This window comes from Pteropus vampyrus, unplaced genomic scaffold (genome assembly GCF_000151845.1).
Source record: "Pteropus vampyrus isolate Shadow unplaced genomic scaffold, Pvam_2.0 Scaffold179, whole genome shotgun sequence".
In the NCBI taxonomy this organism is placed as follows: domain Eukaryota; kingdom Metazoa; phylum Chordata; class Mammalia; order Chiroptera; family Pteropodidae; genus Pteropus; species Pteropus vampyrus.
In genome coordinates, this window is record NW_011888960.1 from 1,885,179 (window position 1) to 1,902,775 (window position 17,597).

Below are 17,597 nucleotides of genomic sequence, written 5' to 3' on the forward strand. Positions count from 1 at the left end.
AAAAAAAAAAAAAGAAAGCTACTAAGCCCTGAAAAGATATGGGGGACCTTAAATGCATATTACTGAGTGAGAGAAGCCAATCTGTAAAGGCTGCATACTGCGTGATTCCTAGTATATGACATTCTGGGAAAGGCAAAGCTATGGGGATAATTAAAGATTGGTGTTTGCCAGGGGCAGGGAAGGTGGGCAGATGGCTAGGCGGAGCACAGAGGATTTTTAGGGCAGTGGAAATCTGTACGATACCATAATGATGGATGTGTGCCATACATTCGTCCAAAGCAGCGTTAGCGACCGACCCCTAATGTAAACCGTGGACTCTGGGTGGTAGTGCCGTGTCATTCTAGAGTCATCCATTGTAACGAGTGACCTGATGGGGGATGTTGATGATGGGGGAGGCTGGGAAAACCTCTGTACCTTCCACTTAATTCTCTGTGAACCTCCAACTGCTCTAAACGATAGTTTTCTTTTTGCAAACGGTGTGCAAAGTACTTGGCACTTGAGCTGCCACCAGCCTCACCCCCTGGCCTGCGCTCTTCCCACCCCGCACCCCCCCAGCCATGACGTGAAGGCGGGTGGGGCTCTGCGGGCCAGGGGGGCTTCTCTGGCTGGGTTATCTGTGGGCTGCTCTCTCCCAGGAGTTGTTCCAGGCCTGCTGTCTGTCAGGTGTGGTTCGAAGTCCAGTCTAGGAGTGCGTGCTGTGCGAGGCCGAGGGGCTGGCAGGGGGCGGATCGAGCCTCCCATTTGGGGCGAAGGAAGGAGGAGGTGAGGGAGGCTGGGACCACATTCTTTGGTCCCCATCCCCTGGGACAGCGTGTGCTCAGGCCAGCCCCACCGCTGCCAGGGTATTGCAAAATTCAGGCGCAGTCGAATCAATGTCCTTTGGAAAAGTACATTTTGCTCAGGAGCCAAGAAAAACTGAAGACTCTGCAGCCGGCACACTGAAGTCGAGGGCCAGCGGTGACTCACACCGCGTGGGAGGGAGGAGAGCTGAGCCCAGGGCAAGCCACGGCCCTCGCGTGGGCCCAGGCTCCCTCTGGCGCCAGGCCTCTCGAGGCCTTCCGTCAGGACAGCACTGCGGGCAGCATGCTCAGGTGGCTTCGTTAGGGCTCAGACCCCCCTCGCTGCTCAGAAAACATCCTCTCCCTAAGAAGCTGTGGATAAAATGACTCACGATAAAATCAGATTTTCTCGTTGTCTTGCATTATTGGTTTGCAGATGACTTCTCTCTAAGGTAAGGCTTTGGTAGGTAACAGTTCCAAAATCCTCAAGATTTAGGGACACCAGGGTGTCACAGGAAGAGCCCCAGATAGAACTCGCAGATAGTCTCACCTGGGACATCAGGAAATTCAGTGCAGCTTCCTGGACCTCAGTTTTTGTGCCTTAAGCATGAGCCTGGACTATGTCAGCCTTGAGAATACCCAGGAAGCATGTCACTCGCCCGTGTCCCCATTCCTCGGTCCTGGCAGACATTACTAATCCATCTCAGCCCTCGCACGCCGAGTCGGTTCTCAGCCTCGGCAGCTGGCCGCTAAGTCCACAGGCCAAACCTGAGCCACGGAAGTGTTTTACTTGTTTTGCACGTTGTTTTGTTTAAACAAAAAGGTAGTTGGCATCATTTTTAAATTGATGGTTTCCCTTAAGACCCCAGATTTCTGGTTTCCATGATCTGGCCACCCTGGGGCTCCTTGTTCCAGCCACGGGCTAAGCTGGGAGAATTTCTACCCCCATTAGATGAGCTCTGGACTCTCCAGTTTGCTGCGGGCCCCACCTGCTGCTGGCTGCTCTCATTTCCGGTTCCTGCCTGGCCTCAGTAGGCATTTGCCTACTTGGGAGAGTGTTCTTCTTTCGCTGACATATAATGCCTCTCACTGGGTGACATGAGCAGCTAAGTGATCAATGCCCGGGCCCATTAATTCCTCTGGGGTGCTCCATGTTTCCTGGAACCTTTTTCAGGGGGAATGGTATTTCCTATCTGTGAATAATTACTCCCTGGCACTTTGGTTTTATATTTCCATTTTCCCACGTAGGCCTTTCTTAAGGCGAGGGCTCAGATACGCCGTGAACTGCCGAAGAAACCACAGATTGAGGCAGATGTTGGACGTGGGGTGTAGGGCGGAGGTCCCTGCCCTTCCCCCTCTCCCCCCCCCCCCCCCCCCGACCCAGCTTCCCTTAGGTCCCATCTGTGAAGTCTCCCTGCTGGTGGGTGGTTAGGAAGCCCAGCGGCTCCCTCAGGGGACTCACCTGCACATCTCAGGTGAGCTCCGCCCAGGAAAGACCCACGGTCTTCCATGGCTCATTGGGCCTCGTGTCACTTGAAGATGAGGCTCCTTACTTAGGATTGCATGCCAGGCACCAGGAACCCCAAACCCGTAAGACCGATTTCTGCCCTTGAGGAGTCCACAGCTTCGCGGGGGAGGTACCAGTGGTTTTAGTGCGACAGAGTGGGCTGTGCGGTTCATTCGCAGTGGCGGTCTGCACGCGTTAATGACACACACCTGTGCCAGGTGATGGCGGGGACAAGCCTGGGCTGTGGCAGCCCAGAAGAGGATTCCTCGGCTGGCCCGTGGCCTGATGGAGGCGGCTTTCTCAGAGAAAGGTGTGGGAGCTGCGTTTTAAAGAATTGCCTGGGGCCTCTGACCTCACTTCCCACCGCGGCTGCACCAGCCTCTTTGCTGTCCCGGGAACCTGCCAAATACGCTCCCTGCCTCAGGGCCTTTGCACTTACTATTCTTTCCGCCTCAAATACTCTTCCCTGGACACCCACGTGGCTGCCTAGCTCATTTTCCTTCATAGCACTTAGCAGCGACACGTACGAATGCGTTTATTATTCATTTCCCCCACTAGGATGTGAGCTCGGTGGAGGGAGGGAATTTTGTGTCTGACCACGTTGTAGTCCTAGCCCCTGGAACAGGGCGTGGCCCACAGCTGGATGAACTAGTGAAGGAGAGACAGATGTACCCAAACGAAAATGGCCACCAACTCGCCTCTCGCCCAGGCCCGCGCGGAGGACACTGTGATCCCATTCCTTGTGCCTTTTTGCACGGGCTTGTCTGGGAAATCTCACCTCCTCATTTGTGGGCCAGATCTCACTTTCCGAAGCACACAGCTGCACCCAGCACGGCACAGTCACTTCCCGTTCAGACCCACGAGGGTGCCGATGGCCGGTCTGCCACCTGCTGATCGAGGACCTTGGGCTTCGGAGCCGTGTGCCTTAGCAGGGGCTGTCACCCTCCCTGGGGCTCCTTTCGCCTTTTCCCCAGCCTCGTCTCTGCTTGTCTCCCTAGGCTCGGGGTCTCTTGAGAGCCACCGTCTCTACACAATCTCTGATGAGCTTCAGCTTCTTCTGTAAAACATGGAATGAACCTAGTTTCTGTGTCTTGGATGATTTTGAAGGGTCAGCGAGATGACATGAGTTCAGAGGCTGGCTCGATAAGTATTCTCCTTCCCTTTCTCATGACACCAGGTCCCTCTCCAGCTTTTTCTCTATTATACTTTCCTTTCCCTGCGAACCTCTTCAAACCTTAGTCCTGTCCTAGGCCTTGACCCCCAGGCCTACCCAGAACTCAGCCTCGACGTCTCAAGGTAGCCTAGAATGTTGTCCAGAAGGTGGTCTCATGACACAGAGTAAACTTGAACCCCATGGGCAGGTGCGGGTAGAGGTCAAGGGACAAGGGACCCCGAAAGGGGGCACCTTCCCCAGGACTCTCGTCCTGGCTGTCTTTCCCCTCAACACTTTCCTCTTGTACTTAAAAACACCGGCCCCAGTATCTCCTTCCTTTTAAATCTGTGGAAGGCTGCGCCCTGGCGGGGAGCCACGGACATGAGAATCCAACCCCCAGAATAGCTCCTGCGGCTCAGCGTTTAAAGGCCGTCTGTATTTTTATCCGGTGATGGGTCACTTCTGACCCCCCTCCCCCCGGGTCATGTTCCACTCCTCTAAGAATACATTTCCATTTATAGCGTCGGCACTGGAGACGGTTCTGCATCCCGGTGTGGGGCCGGCGGCCCATTCCAGCGATTTGGAAACACTTTGGGGACCTTGCTGTCCCTCTCCCTGCGGCCTTGACAGCGGGAGGCCTGACTCCCAGCCAAGCTCAGGCCTTTCCTCTTTCTGTGAGAGCATGAGCCCTGCGGGCTGTCACAGGTGGGGAGGCACATGGGGGTGAGGAGACCCCCTGTCCAGCTGTGCTCTGCCAGGGCCTCAGGGCGGCACCACACCGCAGTGCGGGACCCTTCGTCCTTCACTCGCTGACCAAGCGTCCACGGCCTGCTGTCTCGCCAGCTCTACATGGGCACAGGAGGGCAGCGGTGAGCATGGGCAGCCAAGGCCCCCAGGGGCCAGCGTGGAGCTTTGGGGAGGCCGCAGAGGGCTGGCAGAGAGTCAGCCCAATCCTGATTCTGCCTCTTGCTGGCCCTGTGAGCTCGGGCAAGGGGCCCAGACCCTCTGTGTCTCAGTTTCCATCTTGGTCGCCGATACCTGGTGGGTGATGGGAAGGACTCAGTGGGACAGGGTAGGTTAAGTCTATAGGTAGTGCTGGGTCAGGACATACCAGGCCCCTGGACCTGTGGTAGCTCAGGTGGGTACAGAGTCGAAAGTCTGGGGCAATAAACTTGAAGTTGGAATTAAACACGCAGCTTATACCTTTCCATTTCTAGCGCTGGCATCTCCCAAGCTGCACTTGGCACAGCACAGATTCCTGGCCGCCCGTCCCACCCTGGTTTGGTTCATTCCACAGTGGAGCCCTGGAAGCTGCCAATCTAACCAGCGTCACGGGGTACTGAGGCCTACGGGCCACGCTTTGAGAAACGCCACCTCCTTCTTCCATTGCACAAGCCTTTCTGCAGACCAGCTGGTGCCCGTTACTTCTCTAGGCCCTGGGGATAGAGAGGAGCTTAGAGGCAGGTCCTTGCTCTCCTATACCTTATGTGCTAATGGCAGATTTGGGCAGCGAGCAGACCCACAGAACGCAGCCTAATATCAGGTAGGGACCTTAAATGCCATGAAGAAAAAGCAGAGTAAAGAGATCGATGGGGTGTTTTCATTGGTGGCCAGGACAGGCCTCTCTGAGGCTGTGGCATTTGAATATAGACCTAATGAAGTACGGGAGCAAGTCATGCAAATATCTCAGAGAAGAACATGCTAGATAGAATGGCAAAGGCAAAGGGCCTGAGGCGGGAGCAAGGGAGCGATCACATTACGATGCAGAGCGGGAAGGCTAAGCGTGCCTCCCTGCAGCACAGGAGCCTGGCCTGGCTGAGTCTGCCCACTGCTGAGGGCATGAGGGACCCGTGTCATTGTCCTTCGAACAGGACAAGAGTCTTCTGCAAAGCAAGAGCTATTTGTTACTCATCTCCGCTTCCTGTCGCTAGAGAGCTTTATGCTGCTGTTTACTATTGTGAAAAATCTTGAACTCTAACAGTTAGGTAAAGGGCATTGTCTGGCCCAGGGAGGCCTCTGTCCTTTTGCCAGTAGACCAACTAAAACACTCTGAGAATCTCCCGGTCGTCTTCCCGATTAGCTGGTTTTACTTCCTTGCTCATCATCGTGGCCCCAGAAGCCAGCACAGGGTGTCTCACCCCTTCCCAGGCACTGGGGAACCCCAGGAGGACACAGACTTGGAAAAAATCCGGGAGCCTCATCTCATCCTCACACAAAATGCTGCTGCCCCTTCTGTGTTTCACTCTGTCTGCGGGTGGGCAAGTGTGGGTTTCACAGTCCCCAAGCTTCCTCCCGCCTCTGCCATTTGGGATCCCGATGGCAGCTTTTGTGGGGGAAGCCCGTCGCGTTTTGGTCCGGACATGTGCAGTGTGATTGGCAAGCGGGATGCCTCTGGAAAGGAGGAAGCTCCACGGGTCTTACTGTGTGAGCTCTCAGAGGGCAGGGGACCACAGCTGTCCTGTTGGCTTTCTCCTGTCTCTCTGGAAGTTGGCACAATAAATTAAGGAAAAGAGTCGACTATGAGAGTTAAAAGAGAAGGGGCCTGGACACGGACCCCCGGAGGTATAGCCGGGTATCGGGGAGCAGGAGGACAGGAGCAGACAGAGAGGATGCCGAAGAGGGACACTGCTCTAGATGGCTAAGAGGAGAGAGATCCAGGAAGGAAGGGACTGTCGCTAGGCTCAGCGCAAAGACAATACTGAAGAGAGCCAACGGATCTGGGCCTTAGTGGCTCCCGGGTGATCTTAGCTAGAGCAGGCAGTGAGAATGGGTGAGGGGAGCTGGCGTCAGACTGCTGTGGGGTCAGATGGAAGGTGGGCGTGAGGTTATTCCAGGCCAGGTGTTGAGAAGCGTGCTGTGTGCTTCCTGTCGTGTCACGTCGGAGTACAGAATAATTGGTCGTCTTCTCTTTGAGATGCTGAGATCAATCATCGGGGGCAGGTGGCGGCAGCCTGACCCATGTTATGAAGTTTCCCATCATGGCTGATCGTTGCCTGGTTCCGGCCTTTCCTCGGAGGATGCACAATGATGATTTTTTCTAATTCTATTAGTCCTTCCGTGTTAGTCTTTGAAATTATTTTGTAAAGTAGAACTTTGCCCTCATAACTATTTGGTTACCTAGAAAGACACTTTGCATAAAAAATAAATTAGAATAAGTGCTTTCCATTTATTTTCCAATTTCAAAAAAAAATGAGTTGGTGCCTCACCGTCTCCAAAGATGTCTATGAGGCTTTTTTGTTTTCGAAAGTACCACGAACTCAGACTGCTTAATGTATTTGGTGTGTTTCAGTCATGGCCATCATTAAAATGTTTTTTTCTAACAGCTTTACTGAGGTATAATTGACAGTGAACTTCACATTCGTAAATTGTACAATTTGAGAAATTTGACATATGTATGTACCCGTGAAACCCTCGTCACCATCGAGAGTGATCATATCCATCGCCTCCCAGAGTCTCCCTGTGTCCCCCACCCTTCCTCCCTTCCCAGGCAACTAGCGATCTGCTGTCACTCCAGATTACTTTGCACTTTCTAGAATTTTATACAGATGGAATCCTACCATATGTACCCCGGTTTGTCTGTCAGCATAATTATTTTGAGAATCATCCCTATTATTGCTTGTATCAATACCCCACTGCTTTTTAGCGCTCATGGTCTACTGTGTGGATATGCCCTAATTCGTCTATGCATCTGCTTCCAGTCTGTGACTATTACAAATTAGGCTTCCGTGAATATTCCTGTCCACGTGTTTGTATGGGAGTACGCACTCGTTTCTCCTGGGTAAACGCCTAGGAGTGGAATGGCTGGACCAGATGGCAGGAATATCTTGGACTTTTGAAGAAACTTCCAAACCTTCTTCCGTAGCGTTCGCTCTGCTTTTCTTTCCCATCAGCGATGTCTCAGTGTTCCGGTTGCTCTACATCCTCCCCAACCCTGGGCACGATCAGTCTTTATCATTTTAGCCATTCTAATAAGTATAGAGTAGTATCTTGTGGTTTTAATTCACATTTCTCCAGCAACCTTGATGTTAGCATCATCTCACGTAGTTATTCACTATCACCGAGTCTTTGGTGAAATGTCTGTTCAAATCTTTCGCCCAGTTTTTAGTGGGTCATTTATTGTCTTATTGTCGAGTTTTGTGAGTTCTTTATATTTGCATGTAAATCTTTTATCAGACATGTGGTTCACATCTATTTTTCCCAGTCTGTTGCCTTGCAAAGAATAAAAGTTTTTAATCTTGATGAAGCCTTACTTATCAATTTTTTTCTTTTATGGATCCTGCTTTTAGTCTTATCTTAAAAAAAAAAAAAAAAAAGATAAAGAAAAAGAAACTTTGCCTAACCTGAGATCATAAAGATTTTCTAGTTTTCTTCTAGAAGATTTATGAAGTCAGATCCAACTTTGTTCTTTTTCAGAGTTGTTTTGACTCTTCTTTCTCTGCATCTCCATATGAATCTTTGAATCAGCTTGTCGATTTCTACAAAACCACCTGCTGGGATTTTGTTTGGGATGAGTTGAATCTGCAGATCCATTTGGAGAGAAATGCCATCTTAACAGTACTGAGTCTTCTGGCCCATTAACACAGTAGATTTCTCCATTTATTTAAGTCTTCTTTAATTTCCCTCCTCAATATTTCATAGTTTTCCATATATGTGTCTTGTATTTTTTTGTGTGTGTCAAATTTATCCCTGAATATTTAACAGTTTTCGTAGCCATCCTGAGGATAATAGGAGTAACCGTCTGTGTGAGCTTCTGGCTACACCTTCTATTGTTTCTTTCCGAAGATTCAGCAAGGATGTACATTTATTTTTATCCACTCCCCCACCCACACACACACGAAATTGAAGAGAACACAGTGTTCCACAATTCGCTTTTCTTTCTTTCTGTGCGGAGACCTTCCCCATTCCCCTTTACAGCTGTGTCACCCTCTACTCTCTGATGGTCTGTAGTTACGAGCTAGTCCCCGGGGATGGACGTTTGGACGGTCTCCATTCATTTGCTATTACAGCCCTGTGTGTACGTCATTTTATGTTTTCACCTGGAATTTACTGAATGCCATTAATGGGCCCAGCCCTGTAGGACCCACGGGAGGTTCGGGAACAAACCTGACCCATCCCAGCCCAGCGGGAGTGGAAGACCCTGCAGCCATCTGGGAGCTGTGGCAGGAACAGATATAATTCTGTCTATCTATCTATCTATCTATCCATCCATCCCAGACTTGGTAGCTTTCATGGGAAGTTGGGGAGCGGAGAGGGCAGGACTTTGTGGTCAGAGAGGGTATTCTGACATGGGAGAGGTCACAGGTGGAGGTGATTGGAGCTGGGAGGCTCCCCTGAGGGTAGAGACCTCTACGTGGGCACAGCGGTCTGGGGAGAGAACCACAGAGAATGGGCCGCGCATGCGTCAGTGCCGTGTGCACAGAGGGTCGTCACCCAGACCTGCAAACGAGGGCTTGTGGCACAGTGGTTAGAAGCAAATGCCTTGGAACTAGGGTGTAGGCGTTTGAATCTTGATCTCGCAGCTTGGGCAAGAGTGATGGTGGTAGCCCTCACAGTGGGGGCAGCAGCAGAGTGGCCGATGTTGCTATTATTATTACTCCTCCCTCAGAGCTCCTCTGGAGACAGATGTCTTTTCCCTCCCTTTTGACAGAGGGAGGAGTGCTGTGAGCTCATATCAGCAGTTTGAATGTCAAGGACAGGATGGGGGGCGGGAGGTGAGCGTGCTTCTAGGGCTCGTTAGAGCTGGTGCCTGCAGGGCTGGGCTCTGGTGCGTTCACGTACCTCTAAGTGCCTTCCAACACGTGCACACACACACGCACACACACGCACACACACGCGCGCACACACACCAGTGGTTCTCAGTAAGCTGGAGGAAATGAGCGAGTGAACAAACAAGTGTTTTTCACCTAACTCCCTGGCACTTGGCACTGAGGGCTCTGACGGGCTGGTGGGCAGGGCTGCCCAGGCCCAAGCGCCAACTCAAACCCTCTCTGGCTATTTCGGGGGATGAATGACCCACCACTTCCAGCGACTTGCTCCTAAATGGCGTCTAATTTCATTAAGCTTTGGAAACAGTGACACCACAAGCGCCTGCTTGGTCGCCGCCCACGTATGGCCAACCACAGAGTGAGCCGAGATTCGTCTGCGAGGGCAGGGGAAAAGTGAGGTACCAAGCAGCAAAAGTTAAAATAGCAAAGCTGAGGCATTCCGCTATGAAAAGAAATTACAGAAGAAATCCGTTAGTCAGACGTTTCCAGCGGCAGTCTCCTTGCTTGGGAAGAGGGGAGCTTAAGCCTGTTTATTTTAGGTGAGGTTATGCAGCCATCCCCCACCCCGTGGGCCAGACGCGGCCCGGAAAGCAAATTTCTGTTAACTGGATCCTCCGTTCTCATTGACGGCTAGTGCCGATGTGTGTTTTATCCTAAGGAATTTGTTTTATCCTAAGGAGTCATGAACTTCAAGGCACGGATTCAGCACCTTTTTGATTAAAACGGTGACGCTTGTGTTTACCGTCCGTTCGTCAGTCACAAATCCAGACGGACTTTGTTTTTTCGCTGTGGGGTCCTTTGCCCAGTTCTTTCTGAGCAAGTTCTGCCTTCTCAGGCACAGAGCAAAAGGGAGAGGGGGAGACTGCTTAATCCAGACCCCTGGTCTCCATGGGGACAGTCAGGGCTGGGGCCACGACTTCACCCAGCGAGACTGCAGGCCACTGGAGGCCTCTCAGAGCACAGGCTCCATGGGAAACAGCTTCCGCGTGTGAAATGTTGGTCCGCTCATGACACGATTTCTCCGTTTTAGTGCTATGGACACTTTGGCCCGTAATTCTTTGTTGTGGGGAGTTGTCCTGTGCATTAGCATCCCTGGCCTCTACTCACTAGGTACCAGTGGCATCCCCAGAGGGACCACCAAAAATGTCTCCAGGCATTGCCAAACGCCCTTTGGAGAACAAAATCGCCCCTTGAGATTGAGAACCGCTAGCATATGGCTGGCTTTTCAAGAGCATGAGAGAAAACAAGGATTTTACCAGCGTTTGATTGGCTTGTTTTTTGTTTGAAATACCTTGAGTTGAATTATACCTCGAACTGGGCAAGTCACTCCATCGGGGCTTCTAGTTTCTCATCCGTAAAATGAACGGACTGGACACTGAGATCTTGGGGTAACAGTGGGGGGTGTTGAAGGCAGGGGCTCCCGTGGGGTGTCTGTGTTCAGATCCCGTCCTAGCAGGTGATAAGCCTCTTGCCCACCTTGCTCCGGTCCCTTATCCCATTCCCCTGGCTCCTGGCATCCAGGCTAGCCTCTCTTAAGGCCAGTTGATTATTCCCTTGCTTTAATTTAAGCCCATTTTGCTTTCTTTTTTTTTTTTTAAGTGAAAATTTCTAAATATCCACAAAAGTAGAAGAACTCCGAGGACTGGTCATCCAGCTTCCCCCCCAACCATTTCATCTTAATCTTGTTCCTAAGGCCCACCACTGGGCCTTATCTCTGTGCAGATTTATTCACGGACTCATTCATTCAGGTCAGTTCCCCCAAAGGCCTTGACCGTGTAGAGCTGGGCCACAGGGAGGCCTAGGTCCTGCCCTCGAGAAACCCACAGCCTGGTGGGAGGGCAGGGAAAGAGCATTTTTGTATTCGCCAGCCATAAAGGGCCCGTTTTTTAGCGCTCTCTGTTCAAGGCTAAGCGATTCCAGTTCTTCAGCCTTTCTTCCTAAGAAGTCTTTTCCACCCAGTGGTCCCGGTTTGTCCCCACATTGCTGGGAAAAGCAGCAAGAACCTAATCAGGCCCGGATTCAGATCCTTTCTGTGGCACCTCATAGGTGTGTGAGCTTAGCCAAGTCACCGGCCTCTCCGGAAAAATGAAAGTGGTCAAGGCAGGCAGGGCTCCTGTCATCTGTAAAGTGGCTTAACAGTCTCTGACGATCAGGTTGGCTGAGAGGATTGGATGAGAACATGCTGGCCAAGGGCCTCGCACGAGCCTGGCACACACTGGGTACACACCAAACATTCCTCCTCCCTCCCCCATTCTTCTTGCCCTTTCGGCCACATTCTCTTGACAGTGAGTGGCCACAGCTATTCTCATCACCCCATCACCGCAGCGAGGGGCTGACTAATGTAAGCCAAAGAGGACGGCTCACTTCCTGGCCTGTCACATGCCTGGGTTCTCACCACCCTCCCGGTGGCCCGTTCTCTCCGTAACATTCACTGCTGACTCAACTTGGCTTGCGGTCAGCTCTGAACCCGGGGTCTTTTTCAGCTCTCCCTTTACACTCTCCCACTTGGACTTAGGGCATGGGACTGGGATCATCATTAGAGAACCTTCTGTTTAGGTGACCCCCAAAACAGGGCCCCTAGACTGGCAGCTTCGTGAGGGCAGGAGCCCTGTCTGCCTTGGCCACTTTCGCGTTCCCACCATCCGGAACGCTGCCGGCGTTGCTTCGTCAATACTTGGTAGATACGTAGTAGATGTCCGTCGAATGAATTAGTGTTTTGAACCCGTTCCTGTCTTCCAGGAGATTCTCACTTGCTCTGAGGCAGCATCTTTGGAAAAGCACGTGAACAAAATCTCAAGACTCTAATTTACCAATAATTGAGCTCTAACCTGATTCCCACAAGCGTGGACTCGGTCAGACCCGCATCTGAATCCCAGCTCTGCTAACCGTGGGCTTGGTGACTCTGAGCAGGTAGCTAATGGCCGAGCCTTAGTCTCCTCCTTGGGAAAATGGGATCTCAGCATCGGCCTGGGTGGTCGTGAGAATTAAATTCAAACACGTTTGTAAAAGAGCCCGGCGCGAGCTGGCAGCCATCTTGGTGTCGCAGGGTTCCCTCTCTCCGAAGCTCCTCCCTCCTTTGACTGCCGTTGCCTCCTGTGGTTTGGTCCAGGTCTAACCTCCTCTCTTAGACCTTTGTTCACTCGGCCTTCCTCCCTCTCCTCACTCCCAACGAAGGCATAGCCTACCTGACACCCAGCACACTCAGCAAACATTCGTCAGGCTAGCTCTTCAAATTCAGATGCCTAGAGGGGACCAGGCATGCGTGAAGAAAGCAGGCTGGATGGGATTTTTCCATGAACTCTCCTCCTTAAAAAGGTTTAAAATTTTTCCATTAAATTAATTTTTTTTTGGCTTTTCCTTTTGAAATAATTTCAGACTTACAAAAAAAAATTTTTTTGCAAACATAATACGAAAACTTTCCATGTGCACTTTACTCAAATTTCCCCAAATGTTAACATCTTACATAACCAAATACTAGTATCGAAACCAGGAAAAGAACACCGTACGGTGTTATTCACTAATCTACACATCTAATTCAAATGCCATCACTTGTCATTGGTGTCCTTTTTCTGATCCAAGGCACCCCATATGATTTGGTTGGCATGTCCCTTTCGCCTCCTCCGATCTCTGACAGTTTTTTATTTCGTCTTTACTGGCCTTTATGACCTTCAGACTTGTGACAAATGCCAGTCATTTTGTAGCACGACCCTCAGTTTGGGTTTGTTTGTTGTTATGATTCATTCGAGCTTGTACATTTGAAGCAAGATCCCCGCAGGAGTGATATCAGGAGACACGTGACATATCTCCTTACTGGTGACGCTCACTTGGTCACTTGGTTACGATGATGTCTGCCTAGTTTCTTCTATGTAACGTTACTGTTTTTCCTTTTGTAATGAGTAAGGATTTTGTGGGGAGGTACTTCGAAGATACTTCTGATGTATTCATTTCTTTACTCATATCTATATACATTCTTGGCTTCTGGTTTTATACAACGGGTTACAATCTATTACTGTAATTGTTGATTTTAATCTTTACATTGTCCTTTCTTGGCCAGTGGGAGCCCCTTTAAGCTGGCTTGTCCTTTTGACGTGTTCCCATCATTCTTTAAATACTCATCTTGCTTTCTGACAGAAGATGATACTCCGAGTTCCTCTTGTTCATCAAGTTCATCTTGTATTTTCCCTGCCCAACTTTGGAATTAGCCATTTCTCCAAGGAGCTGCTGCTTTTAAGGAAAGAATGATATTTAGAAGCCCTAATTTGAGTGCCAGATGTGCCCATGATTGTGTGGCTGTCACTGTCCCTGGACCCTCTCAAAGGAACGAGCTGGGAAATCGATGTCTATATGATGTGTGTACACACCCACGTTGGTATTTCCGTATTTGTGCATGTCGAAATCATGAGTTCGTGGGGATTCCTCCGTACCCACTCGCCACCACAGGTTGTATTCTGCTTTTTTCTCCACACGTCCCTCCCTTCCCTGACAGTGGCACCTGACCCGCATCATCCTCACGGTATTTACTCATTCGATCAGTCCTCCCGTGTGTGACAATCTGCCATCTCTCCCTCCTCACCCTGACACTCCGCCCTGGGCTGCCACCTCCTCATCACCCTGAGCGGCCTCAGACTTCCCATAAAACTCTCAGTTTTGAAATGATGATTCATATAGTTTTTAAACTATGTGGCCCAGTTTCTGCCTTTGGGCCCTGGGTGGTGACTGGTATGAACTGGACCAGGAAGCCGGATGGTCAGCCCTGCCCACCTCTCTGAGGGGGGGGCCAATCCCTTCAGTCCCCTCCGAGCACCTCGTGCAATGGACGCTGCCTCCAGCACATGGGAACCGACCCTGCCCTTGGCCTCTACTGCTCTTCTCGCCACCTGGGCTCCTCTTGGCCTGCACTCGTCCTTCCTGCCATCCTCCCGCCCCGTTCAGATGTCACCTCCCGTGGGAAGCATCGCAGCTTCCCCCAGGCGCCCTGCCGGGTTCTCCGAGGCCCCCAGCTGACCCCATGATGAAGTACTGCTGCTTTCTCTTTCCATTTCCTTTGTCTCTGCTGCTGAAAGACAGGCCTACAGTGCCGATTTTAGCCCCACGTCCTAGTGCCCAACAGAGGCCCAGCACGTAGTAGGTGCTCCTAAGTGTCCGTCAAATGAGGGTTAATAATAGCAATACTCAAACGACACTTCCTGGGCCCTGGGCGCTGTTCTAAGTGCTTTGTGTGCTCTCAGTCATTTGTCCCTAACCCCTCTGCTGTGAGATATTGTGGTTGCCCATTTTACACACGAAGGAACAGAGGTATAGAGGAGTTAAATAAGTGACATATGCAGGGTCACACAGTGGCAGAGTCACATTTGAGTCACATTTGAGTCACATTTGGGCTGACTGCAGTGCCTGCTCTTACCTCTCATATGCCTCTATCAGGGAAGGGGTCAGTGTGTTCAGAATAAAGGAGGTGAGTAGGTATGGATTGTTGAGTCCCATGGACCCCCCGCAACCACACTCCCAGCCCCCATTTCTAGTGACCTTAGGGGCCCAAGCACCTGTCTGAGCTAGCAGGAGGGAAAGTGAGTGGCACTTTGAAACTCGTTTCTGCCCCGAGGTCTTAGGAAACCGAGCACGTTTCCCCTGCTGCTTGAGTGAGCGCCCAGGAGTCGGGCATCAGCTCTGACGCGATACTTCTACGTCACTGCACTGAGCTAGCAGGGCGCCAACACTGTTTCCCCATCACTGAAGTCACCGAAGGGGAACCACATGCAGCCTCGTCACCCCCGGGGCCACAGCAGCCGTGCTTCTCCGAGCCAGGCTCTGCTGGAGGGCCTGGGAACGTTGTGTGTGCCCTTAGAGCTCATGGGCCGAACTCGCTTTATGAGAGCTGTCTGCTCAGAGTCAAGGGCAGGGGAGAAAGCCAAGGGCGTGAGGAGCCTCCTCGGTGAATGCTCTCGTGTTGAACCTGCCAGACGTTTATTCCCCTCAGTCCTCTCGGGGTCTGGGAGTAGTAGCCCCATTTTTACAGATGAGAGAACTGAAGCTCAGAGAGAGGAAGTCGTTTTTCTAAAGTCACACAGAGAGGAAGAAGACCCGCCAAGATTCGAACCCAGGGCGGTCTGGTGCAGGGCCTTACCTCTTATTAAACAGAGGGCCAGATTGAACCCCATGGAGTCTGCCTGACTGCAGAACCCCCAGATCCTCCCACCACACACCACGACCCCTGTCTGCTCTGACGGGATCCCTACAAAAGAAAGAGCCTGCTCCGTGTCTGGGGCAGAAACCCAGGTTAAACGTGACCGTCACAGGCTGATGCTGTGGCCCCAAGGCAGGACTGGCTGTGAACTTGGTGCCGTGGAGTTGAGGAGACTCTCTAAGAAGCGGGCCTCAGGAGCCGGGGAGGTGGGAGTGGAAACGGGAGGGTGAGGTGGAGGCGGAAAGGGAAGAGGGGGTGGAGAGGTGACGCGGTCAGGACTTGGGGCAGTGCCCTCCAGAACTCAGGGGAGTGAGTGCCTTTCCCCGTTCCCTTCGGCGTCAGAGAAACCTGAGACGGGGGGTTCAGTTTGTCCCATAAATGCCTATCGAGGGCCTACTACGCAGCAGGGCCTCGCTAGGTCCGGGATGGGGCAGGGGACCAAACCTCACCAGGCTCCTGCCCTCATGGGAGTGACATCCTGAGGCAAGGAGACCAACCGAGGAACGTAAACAAGTGACGCTCGTCAAGGTCCTCTTGGGCGCTCTAAGTGTCACTAGGAAGTGTGACAAGGGTGAGGGCAGTGTGTGAGGGGGTGGCGGTCTCATCGGAGGGGGTGTCCCAAAGGCCTCTTGGAGGAGCTGGTTCTTGCCAAGCCACGTGGCACTCCAGCCAGCACCATTTCTCCTGAGACCCACCCTTTACGCCCCCCTCATTCCTGTCCCCTTTGCTCTCTGCAGGTTTGACATCTACAGGAAGGTGCCCAAGGACCTTACCCAGCCGACGTACACCGGAGCCATTAGTGAGTAGCCTCCCTTGTCACCGTTGCCCCTCACCCCTTCCCCAGCCCCGACACCTGGGCCCTCCGTCCCCGTGAAGAGCTGCTGGGCCGGGCAGGAAAGGAGAGCCAGCAGGAGAGAAGGGCATCTCTCCAGGCCCTTCGTCCAGTCCCTCGTTTCATCTGTGTCCTCACCGTAACCCATATGCACAGGCGGCATCTGTTTCTGGGAGGACACACGAGAGATGGCCCGTGTTGCTGCCCTGGGAGAGGAAACGAGGATTCGGGGACCAGGGAGAGACCTTCTTTTCTCTTTATACCTTTTAAACCACGTGTGTGTTCGACGTATGTTTTTTTAACCATTAAAAAAATAATAATCTCACCCAGATTTTGGTTTCTAAAAGCCATTCTCCAATAAAAGGACCCAGGGCTCCTTGGAGAAATGGCTGATTCCAGGGCTAGGCAAGAAGGGTACAAAATAAGTTTGGAATGCATTATGCAAAGACGTGCCCGGAGCGGAGGGGGAAATGGGTCAGCAGAACAGAGGGACCGGCATGGAAGGGACCAAAGAACAACCCTGGGGCAGTTGGAATCACAGAACAATGATGGCATTATTGACTTCTAAGCCAGAGAATTAAGAAGAAGGTTCATGGGTCCATACTGATCTAAATGGATGGGGGAGAAAGGGTGCCTCTTCCTTACAGAAGAATTTCAAACACTGTATACGAATCCTTCCCTGTCCGGGAGCTAGAGCTCAAGTCTCCTCTCCTGGCGTGTGGGCTGGACTTAGTGACTCGCTTCGAAAGAGAAGAGAGTGGAAAAGAAATAGTCACAGTCACTTGGCTGGGCAAATAGCACCTTCACTGGGCGATGACGGTTGGCATCGACCCATGACGTGTGATGTGGGTGTCACATCCCAATGAGATGTGATGGGAAGGGCACTCGACCTCCATGAGCTCGTTCCCCAGACCGCAGTCCAGTCTAATCATAAGAGGACATCAGACCGCCCCAGACTGGGGAGCAGGCCGCAGGACACCTGACTAGGACAGGTCTCGAAAACCCAGGAAAGACCGAGGAACTGTCACAGCTTCAAGACTCAGGACACGTGATGAGCGAATATAAACTGGGGCCCCGGATTGGTTCCTGGAACAGAAAAAGGGCATTAGCGGGGAGACCGGCCATCTAAATAAGTCCGTAGCTTGTAATAGTATTGTACTGTGTCAGTTTCTCCCTTATGACAAATACACCAGGGTTATGTAAGATGCCAACATAAGAGGAAGCTGGGGGAAGGGTATAAGGGAACTTTCTGTACCGTCTTTGTATCTGTTATTACCCCATAATAAAAAGTTTCTTTAGGAAAAATAAAAACAAACCAAAAATGTCATGTAAGCGGGAGTGACTTAACCTCGTTTTCTGGATGAGAAGATGGGCTCAGAG

At 51.6% G+C, this 17,597-nt stretch overlaps 1 protein-coding gene across 1 annotated transcript in view; it reads left to right on the top strand.

The window, feature by feature from the left end:
• Positions 1 to 17,597, top strand: part of ERGIC1 (endoplasmic reticulum-golgi intermediate compartment 1) — an 88,745-nt gene that overhangs the window by 25,874 nt on the left and 45,274 nt on the right. Inside the window, exon 2 of the mRNA XM_023537146.1 lies at positions 16,123 to 16,184. Coding sequence (XP_023392914.1) covers positions 16,123 to 16,184 — 62 coding nt within the window. The remainder of the gene's footprint in view (positions 1 to 16,122; positions 16,185 to 17,597) is intronic.